The sequence below is a fragment of the Capsicum annuum genome, chromosome 11, assembly GCF_002878395.1.
Source record: "Capsicum annuum cultivar UCD-10X-F1 chromosome 11, UCD10Xv1.1, whole genome shotgun sequence".
Lineage (NCBI taxonomy): Eukaryota > Viridiplantae > Streptophyta > Magnoliopsida > Solanales > Solanaceae > Capsicum > Capsicum annuum.
This window is the reverse complement of record NC_061121.1, coordinates 112501775-112512167: the sequence shown is the minus strand read 5'-3', so window position 1 is coordinate 112512167 and position 10393 is coordinate 112501775. Positions and strand designations below refer to the sequence as shown.

At 36.1% G+C, this 10393-nt stretch overlaps 1 protein-coding gene across 4 annotated transcripts in view; it reads right to left on the bottom strand.

Moving 5' to 3' along the window:
- Nucleotides 1–2328: 2328 nt before the first annotated feature.
- The window catches only part of LOC107852720 (telomere repeat-binding factor 1), a 12903-nt gene continuing 4838 nt past the window's right edge, over nucleotides 2329–10393 (bottom strand). The window contains exons 2-7 of one of the 4 annotated variants that reach the window (XM_016697756.2): nucleotides 8573–8750; nucleotides 8183–8400; nucleotides 6364–6448; nucleotides 4564–4647; nucleotides 4050–4397; nucleotides 2329–3074 (exon numbers count right to left, since the gene is read on the bottom strand). In XM_016697756.2, the coding sequence (XP_016553242.1) occupies nucleotides 3060–3074; nucleotides 4050–4397; nucleotides 4564–4647; nucleotides 6364–6448; nucleotides 8183–8400; nucleotides 8573–8722 (900 nt within the window). In that variant the 5' untranslated portion in view covers nucleotides 8723–8750 and the 3' untranslated portion in view covers nucleotides 2329–3059. Of the gene's footprint in view, nucleotides 3220–4049; nucleotides 4398–4563; nucleotides 4648–6363; nucleotides 6449–8182; nucleotides 8401–8572; nucleotides 8751–10393 lie in introns of all 4 variants that reach the window. The other 3 variants (XM_016697758.2, XM_016697755.2, XM_016697757.2) reach the window with 3 other exon arrangements.

The window sequence follows — 10393 nt, the reverse complement described above, 5'->3', positions numbered from 1 at the left end:
AAATTTAATTAACCGTATAAATTTGAACAAAGTAAAAATTACATGGCGAGTACTATAAACTTTGTTGAATATCTGATTGACTTTTGATTTTATATGTATCGCAGTTGAAGGTTATCATGCCTGCTTCCAACTATCTGCTTTTGATTGAAGACATTTTTGTAATTTCATATTTTTTATTTTAATTTAATTATTTTACTTTTATCTTTAATCTATTATATATTTACAAATTACGTAAAAAGTATTATCTAATTATAATAATTAATAATTTTAATTATTTGAAGACACATAAAAAAAAATATTAACTTGAAATTTTATCAGTGCGACATAAATTGAAATACATAAATTTGAAGTTTTTATAAAAAGTAAAATAAATTACAATAATTGTAGAATTAATATATATTTGAAAGATGTATAAAAAATTTATTTGAGTTGTCAATTTCTATCAATGTTATATAAATAGGGATAAATGGAGTAACATATATTACTTGAAAAATATGTAGAAAGTCATATTAATAATAATAATTAACATCTAAAATTATATAACAATTTTGATTGAGTTTCTCAAACATTCCATTAGTGTCACATTAATTAAGACAAAAATGTAATATATAGTATCTGAAAATTATGTAAAGTGCTATAAATCAATCATTAATAACTTAAAATATTTAAAAATCATACAAAAAAATTCATTGACTTTTTAAATTTTATCTGTGTCATATAAATTGAGATAAAAAATAACATACATTCTCAACAAATTTGAAATTTTATGATTCAAATTCTATGGCATATAAATGGAGATAGATTAGGTAACATATATTACTTGAAAATTAATAGAAAGTCATATAAATTATAATAATGAACATCTAAAACTATATAGCAAATTTGATTGACTTTCTCAAACAAATATTCCATCAGTGTCACATTAATTGAGACAAAAAGAGTAACACATAGTATCTGAAAATTACGTAAAATTATTATAAAATCAATCAATAATAACTTAAAATATTTAAAAATTATATAAAAAATTTGATTAAATTTCTAAATTTTACTTGTGTCACATAAATTAAAATAAAAAAAATATACATTGAGCCGTGCTGGCACGGGCTCCAATATCTAGTACTTATAATACAAACGACGAGTGCAAGTAAAAGTTCAGGACTTCTTTTTGAGATGATAAACCCCTCTCCCTTGGTTCCCACATTTCTTCCACCCCTCCTCCCCCCGTCCTTCTCTCTCCTCATTAAAATCCTCCACACACACCCCTACCCCATTCCTTGCTACTTTTTATTTTCTTCACTTCATTTAAAAGTACAAGTAAACTCGATAGAAGGCTTACCTTCTAACTCGATGTTTCGGAGATTTACATATGTTTTCTGAAGATTTGAAGGTTGAGCATTTTGTATTTGGATAGGAACTGAATTTAAATGAGATTATTGGTTTTTGTAGTTTCTTTTTTGGTCTGATAATTGCTATTCAGGGAAGATTTTCAATGTGGTGAAAATGGAGAAGAATGGAGGGCGGGGTGGGGGAAGGAAGACGAGTGTTAATCTTTTTTGTTTGTTTATTTAGTTATTTAAATTATTTTCAGTTAAAAATTTCATGTGTGAAATCACACATTTGTTTCAACTCAACCATCAAGTTGCCACATAGGTTACATAAGTTGATCAACTATTGGAGGGGTTTAAAATGTTGTATTTTATTGTGTTTAAGCATTCGAGACATTGGGTTTATTGGCATTACAATCAGCTTTGCTAAAGCGGGCAATAATCATTTCGATCATCTCACTTAGTGATAGAAGTTCACCCAAGTTGCAGCACCACAACTTTCAAACTAGGCGTGCCTTCTTCGATTCAATCAGGGCAAATCTGTTCGGCCAAACGGTCTTTTTGTTCTTTAATCTTAACCAATCAAGTTGATCCAAGGCAGTTGGCAAAATAGTGAATAGGACTCATTTGAGAAAGCCAAGTACGAGAGTCTCTTAGACTATTCAAGCCAAACAAAAATTAACATTGAAAAAATTGACGCAGAGAAAAGGTGGTTTTGTGGGGTTGGGGGGGCGAGGAGGAGAACAAGAGCAGAGAACAGATGCAGCTTCACAATTTGTCAGTTACATTGAAGAAGAGAAAGGGATATGAAAGTGGATTATCCTCCAACTGTAATGGTAGTGATAGGGATTCCGATTAAACAGATTTTGGGTCGGGTAAGGGATTTTCATTAAACGAGGGACAAATGTTGAACTTTGCTTAACGACAAGGGTATAAATAGCCAAGGTGTATAACAGAGGATAAGATTAAACAAAAAATGAAAGTAGAGAGGTACATCCGATCCTTAAGCAAATAAAAGATTCCTGCAGTATATGGGCAAAATTCTGTACTGATATTTCTACAAAGGGATTCCAAATCATAAAGAAAGTAGATTGGAAAGAATAACCAGAATAGTATATATTCTGGTTAAACACAATTCTAAACTTACAAATATATTGGGAAAACACAATTCTAAACTTATGTACAGTAATTTTCCGGAGAAGGTGGTTCATATGAACCCCCTTCCTCCCATCTAGATACACTGTAAACATCTTAAGGTGAAATTCCATCTTAAGGTGTAATTTTCCAGTGAAGGTGGTTCATATGAACCCCCTTCCACCCATCTAGATACAACATGCTTGTATCCCGAAATTTTCTTCTTGATAAACACCCATTAGACATTGGCCAGAAAACTACTGTAGACTAATTTATTCTCCTTCCAGATCGAGTTCAAATAAATAATAAATCATCATACAATAAATAATAGAGCATCAGGCACATCCCTGCATGAACGGAAACCCCCTCCTCTCCCTAGTTATTCCTGTTCATAGCCCTTGCAACAAATTCGTCAGAAAGCTCAGCCGCAGAAACGGTTAATAAGGAGACATCTGATTTGGTTAAGTGCTCAGACATGTCTTCTGGAGAACAGGAAACACAATCTAAAAGGCTTTTACTATTAACCACTCAGTAGATTACACTTGGCATTAACTTCGCAATTCTCTAACTTGCACATCGACCTTACCTCCGAAGGAACGATCAAGCATGTATCATCTAGATATTACAGAGACAGATCAGAAAAAGAACCAAGGAATAATAGTCTAGCAGGCTTTAACATAGTGCATCAGCAAGGATAATCAATTTGCATCGGGACATGGTAAACATCTTAAGGTGAGATTCCATCAACTCTGCAAAGCACCTAGTGAAAATAGGTAGTAATAACCTCCTAATCAAATAGGAAAGCAGATAAATACAAACATATCAATACTTGTGTGTCTCTGTCTGTTCTCACTGAAGCAGTGATGTTTTCCAATGTGTACACTTCACCAAAAGGATTTGCTTCAGGCCCCTCCCATCCTTACCCCACCCTCACCCCAAGAAAAAGAAGAATCCCAAATGAATCAACTACTAAAAGGAACCCACCCCTCCCCTCCTCCACAAAGTAAAAAAGAAAAAATCTCATAGCAAACACAACATTGAGAGTTTAGAAATCTCTCTCATGCCAGTGTAGGTTGGTGCAATTGTACTATCCAGATCTAGGTGAAGCAGTACTCTCTACAGATTAGTCAAAATTTAACATTGATCAAGTGACGAGCTGAAACAGAAGCTAATGAGGCCTAGAGAAAGATTATGCCGGTTGAGGCAAAAAGAGAGCTACCTACTCCTATTTGTTCTTCTAGGTTTTACTTAAGAATTTGTGAAGAAAAGGTCTTTAGAAGCAAGATTTATATTTAACTTAGAAATATTTGTTTTTAGAAATATCTGCTTTTTAAACTTGTCATATATAGTACATTATAAAATCTGGATTCAAGGAAAGTGAAGGAGAAATGATAAGTAAAGATTACGGACCTACATCGTTCCTCTTAGTCAATTAACGGCTCTCAAGCGATAATTTCTAGATACTGAATCAATAATGGTTCCACGGATACGGAAGAACATATACTACCAACAATAAAATGAAAGATAGATAGGAGCGACAAATAAAATGATACACAATGACCAAATAATTGGTAAAAAAGGATGTCTTACCATCCTTGGGGCACTTCTCCCATGTAGTGTCTTGTTTGCAGCTACTGAAAAGGCTTGAGCGGCTTCAGCATCAGCTTCAGCAGCATCAGCCTCCCTATCCGCCTCCTCAGCCTCAACTATAGCTGCTTCTGCTTCAGCAACTGCTTGTGCAGCAGCAGCTGCAGCCTCTTGAGGTTTCATGTGCTTCATTTTAGCCAACTCTAAATCAATCTGAGATGTAAGCATGTTCAAATCATCACGATCAATCTTGGAGAAGATCCTCTGTTTGTTGTCCAAAAGTGTAATGGACAGGTTTCTTCTACTGTCAGATGGTGTTGAAGTAGGTACTATTCTATACCTACGCTTCATCTAAAAAAGAAATATACTCAGGGTATTATGATCAACCAGGAAGGAAAAAAATTATCAAGCATAAGAACTTTTGAATCCAATGGCCAGTTCTGATTATATTCACACGCTAGGGTTAGTGTAAGATGAGCAATAACAGAGATGTCAAGGTACACAAAATAAAAATCACCTTGATAAGTTTTCCTGTTGCAGTTAAATACTTCAGTTTCCCTGACAATAGCCTTTTAAAGTTTGGAGGTGCCCAGTATTGAGCCTAAAAGATAGAAAGAGTGGAGTATTCAATAGAAGAGTGGAGTATTCAATAGAATAGTCAAACAAATGCAGCCATACATTCTGGTTTCACTACGAATTAAGATCCAACAATCATGACATTCATGCATTAACTACGATCTATAAGATGGCTTTTATATCACCCAAATGAACATAGATGTATTAACCAAAAATAACTGTGTCAGGCAGGGTGTATAAGCCAATAATAGATCATTGAGAACCTGATCAATAAAGCCACTACATTGGGGTAACCTCTAGTATAGAAAATCACAATCATACATTGAGAAGTAGCAAAGCCTTGGGTAAAAATAGCACTTGGGCCGGTTAATTTACTTACAATTAAAAAATTTTTGAAATACAAAATTATATGAATAAGGGAGGAACTCCATGAAAAGAAAATTAATGATTCATATAAATGGCAGTGGGAAATGTCCCCAAGAAATTCAACGGGTAACTAATAATCTCGTAATACAAAAAAAGTAACTATTATTCCCTTTTTTGACGAATCGTATAGTTTTACGATTTGATCAACTAAGAAGGTTATCAAAAGAATTGTAATTACAATTGAAAAGACCGAAAAGGAAATGTGAGTTAACATATGCTCTAAGGTTGAAAATATCATTAAAAATTTAAAAAAGAAGTTCCTTAATTACATAATTCTAAAATGGAAATCGGGAATTGAATTCATTATATAAGACTCATGCAACCCCATGTTCTGCATATACTAAGGCCGACACCCTATTGAACATACATGTATTAACCAGAATACTTTGTGCTGCCGCCAGGCTGCATGAGCCCATAATTGTTCATTGAGGACCTATATAGCAGAGCCTAACACCTTGTCCTTTGGAATCAAGATCATCTGTTAACAAGCAAAAAAGTTAATGTGGCACTCTCAAACCTAAGTGCACTCGATGCAATCTAAAATTCTGCATACACTGACCAGGTGCTACACTAGGACCCCTGGTGCACTGTATTTTATTCATCCTAATCTGTTACTACCAACAGTTAAAAGTTCAAAGTTAGAAAATAAAACAATATTAGAATTAGAAAAACTACACCCCAAAAACAACGAACAAAGAACTTTAGAAGGAAAGCACCAAGTTTGATGATACTGAAGCTTACGAGGCCTTGTAAAGGAAATACACAAGAAGAACAAATAGCAAACATCGTTCATAATGTTGCTATTTGCACAATGTTAGAATAGGAGTAGGAACAAGAATAGTATATAGAATCCTACTTGGAAAGAATTGTGATATCGTGTCCTAATTGGAAAGGGCTTCTAATGTAGATATACAACAATTCAATAATATTTTCTCTTATATTTTTTCTCCAATGTATCAGAGCCAGGCTCATCCCAATTCTTTGTTCACCAATGTTGGACCCCCATATTATATTGTTCAAGCTTCAGTTAACGAGGCCTGGACGTGCAAGAAGTGTTAAAAGTCCCCTAAACGAAAAAGGAATGTGTAATTGGTCTCCTTATATGGATTTGACAATCCTTCCCTCATGAGCTAGCTTTTGGGGTTGAGTTAGGCTTAAGATCCATTTCTTTACAAACAAAGCAAAACCTAGACACCAGTCCTTTATAGGTCTTTGAAAAATAAGTAAGATTTCACTGCATGATAATTAATGAATGGTACTCTAGATTAAGATGTTACTTTTTCTAAAAGAAAGGACAAGATAAGAAGACAACAACCTCTATGTATTCAGCTATTGTAGTCTTGTTAGAACCACCTGGCTCCTTCAAGCTGCTTATAGCCTCCATTATAAGATTATCCAACCTACAATATTATCAATGCAACAACTATGAGAAATAATCATCATTCCAACAACAACAACATATCCCGTGTATTCTAACAAAGTGAGGTCTAGGAAGAGTAAAGTATACTTAGTCCATACCACTACCTCAAATGAAGTATAGAGGTTGTTTTCGATAGATCCCGGCTCAAGACAAATAACAGTATAACAAACAAAAAACTTAAAAATAAATAACAAAATGGAATCACACATAACTAGATAATAAAAGAAACAAGACAACCACGTCCGAAATCACCACGAACAAGAAACTACAAGACACATGCAAAACATTATGGCTACAAGCACAGCTACAAACAACGCACTCCTCCCTACTAGTAAGGATACACTCCTACCCACTAATCCTCCACCCTAATTCGCGTCCTCCACACCTTCTTATCTTCTTATCGAGAATCATGTCCTCTGTAAGCTGTAACTGCTCCATGTCATACCTAATCACTTTTCTCCAATATTTTTCGACCTACCTTTACCCATCTTAAAACTATCCATAGTCAGCCTCTCACACCTTCATACTGGGGCATCCGGACACCTCCTCATAACATGCCTGAACCATCTCAACCTCACTTTCTGCATCTTTGTCTTCCACCGAAGTCACTCTCACCTTCTCCCGAATAATCTCATTTCTAACTTTAACTCTCCTAGTAAGTCCACACATCCATCTCAACATCCTTATCTCCACCACCTTCAACTTTTGGATGTGGGAGTCCTTAAGTGACCAACACTCCGCTCCATACAACATAGCCGATCGGACTGCCACTTTGTAGAACTTACCTGTAAGCTTAGAAGGCACCTTCTTGTCACACAAGACTCCCGAAGTGAGTCTCCACTTCAACCATCCTGCACCAATACGGTATGTGACATCCTCGTCAATCTCTCCATTCCCCTGAATAATAAACCCAAGATACTTAAAACTATCTCTTTCGAATAGCCTGAGAATCCAACTTCACTACCACATCAACCTCATGCATCAAATCACTGAACTTACATTCCTAGAACTCTGTCTTGGTCGTGCTTAACCCAAACCCTTTAGACTCTAGTGTCTGTCTCCAAACCTCCAACTTATCATTAACTCCTTCCCGGATCTCGTCAATTAGCACTACATCATCAACAAATAACATACACCAAGGCACCTCTCCTTGAATACGCTGCGTCACATCCATCACCAAGGCAAATTAAACAGATTAAGAGTCGATCCCTGATGCAACCCCATCAAAACAGGAAAGTGCTCGGAATCTCCTCCTACCTTCCTCACACGAGTCTTTGCTCCAAAGTAAGAAAAAAAGAATAATATGTGACCCTATCAAGACAGATAATATTATTTCATACTGAGAAAAGAAAAGGAAATTCAATGAAATTTCTGTGAAGATCTAAATAGAAACCCCACGACCAACTTCTATCGCCTTCAGAATACGAAAAACTAACACATATAGAAGTATCAAATGCATGTAATATTTAAACAAGCACTTTTTTACTGTTAACAAAAATGAACTTCAGAAATCAAATTAAAACATTTCCAAAACGACTTTAAAAAATAAAAGTTTCACAAAAATATTACTACAAAACTTCTCCAACAAATATTTCTAATAAACACGCAAATGCCATCTAAGAATAATAGGACATGCAAAAACCAGCAGGAAAATGAGCAAAAAAATAACTTGGACTATCACAAAGCTATGCTGCAATAATGAACAGTTCTAAACCTTATCATAGATTTTTTTGAACCATGTATCTGTGGAGAACCACTAGAAGTTGTGGCTGGCCTTGCTTCAGCAGCTTCTTCATCACTTTCAGCAGCAGTCGTATCAGTCATAGGACTCCCATCCTGTTTAGGGGCCTGTTTCATCTTTTTGACAGCCAACTTTGTTTGCTCTCGAGAACTCCAACCATTTGCCATTACAGTCATGTTCCTCCACTTGTCCTAAACAGCATCAACAAATATGAATTGGCAGGCCTATTAACCCCACATGCATAGATAAGAAACTAAAAATAACAACTACACCACGTAGCTATGATCTGGTTCAAATAACATTCAAACTTCCTCTGCACTACAGATAATTATCTAATGAAAAAATGATAGTAGGAACCTCTACCTTGAGATCTACGTTTGAACGCAAAAACAATACTCCACTAAATTCTGGATCCTTGAGAATCGTGCGCCATTTACCTGGCCCGTGCTTAAGTATCCCAGCTTTAAGAGCAGCTTCTTCTTCTGAAGTCCACTTCTGCTTAGGTGCACCCATCACAAAACTGAGGAAATTTATGAACAACCTACACAGAGAATCCATAAAAATGTATCAACAGACCATCCGAAGAAAATAAATTGCACAATACATAAGGCGGTCAATGGCCATTATGCATCTGGGAAGCTAAATAAGCTTGAATAATCAACATGAAGAAATAATAAATCAGATTCACTAGGAGAAAAGAAGATACATTTATACCTAAGTTAACCTTAATAAACATAATCTAGATGAGGATGCCATTCATTGAAACAATGCATAGAATGAAACCAGAAAACAAGTCCACACAAAGCTACATGCAATGATGTTAGAGAAGTACATAATATATTAATTCATGTCTGTTAATTTTGTTTGCGGTTTGTATTTTCCAATGGTTTAGAAAGGTACTCATTAGACTAATTGTGCCAGTTAAACATGTTTGCTGTTTGAATATTCCAAGTCCATGCACGAAGATATCATTCTTGACTCATGACCACTACCAACAGACACGATGTGTTTCAGTTTAAAGACACTCAAAAAGAAGCAAGCACTTTGCAGGAGAAAAGGAAAACAAAATCTATACAATCTAATAGCCTGTTTGGGATTGCTTATTTCTCAAAATAAGCACTTATTTTGAGAAAAAAATACTTTTTAAAAAAGAAGAGTGTTTGGTAAACTTGCAAAAGTGCTTTTAAAAATAAGCACAAACAGTTTTTCTGCTTTTGGGAAGAAACAAAAAATCCCTGCTTCTCAAAATAAGCAGAAGCAAAAGCAGAAAATTAATTTTTTATGACAAAAATATATATAATTAATGTTTGATTTTTAAAAATTTATATTTTATATTTATGTCATAATTCTTTATGATTTATATATTATAATTTTATTTTCACTTATTTTCTTTCAATAAATTTGAAAATATCATTGATGATAATGACTAAAGAATATATAAATTTTTTGTTTTTTCTCTTTCTAACGGCTCTCTCTCTTTCTCCCTACCCCCTCTCTCTCGGTCGCACCGGTCCCCGGTCCCCGTCGCCGTCGGCGCCGACCCAACCCGACCCCCGGTCCCCGGCGCCGACCTTCGGCCCCCCCCCCGCCGCCCCCCCGCTCCCCGCCCCCCCCCCCCCCCCCCCTTTCTGTCCATACACCAGCCCTCCCCCCACCTCGGCCTCCAGCCAGCCGCCAACTCGGTCTCCAACAGCCGCAACTCCGTCTGCACCCGCCGCTCCGTCTCCAGCAGCCGCAGCTCCAAGCGTAATCCGGTGACTTCTAACCTTTGTTATTTCATATTTCATTTTATTTCATTATTTCATATTTCATTCTTCGTATTATGCTAGTAGTAGCCCCTGTACCTTGACTTGCGTGGGATTTGTGGATATTGTCTGTTGTCTGTTGTTGCTGTTGCTGTGGTCGTTTCTTGCACTGCTTTGGATTGCGTTATCGGCTGGGAATCTGTATTTAGGGCTGTGGGTGTTGAGTCCAGTGTTGTTTGCCCCCTAATTGAGTATAGTTTTGTTTCGGGAGTATTTCTTTGAATTTGTGTGAGCCTTGTATTTCCTTGCTGCTGCTTTGATACTACCACCGTGTATATCTTTATATTTTCTTATACTTTCGTGTAGCTGTGGCTGTGGGCGGTAATGGGTGGATAGGGTCATGTCCGAGGGGGTTGGGGCGTGGGGCCGTGGTGGGGGC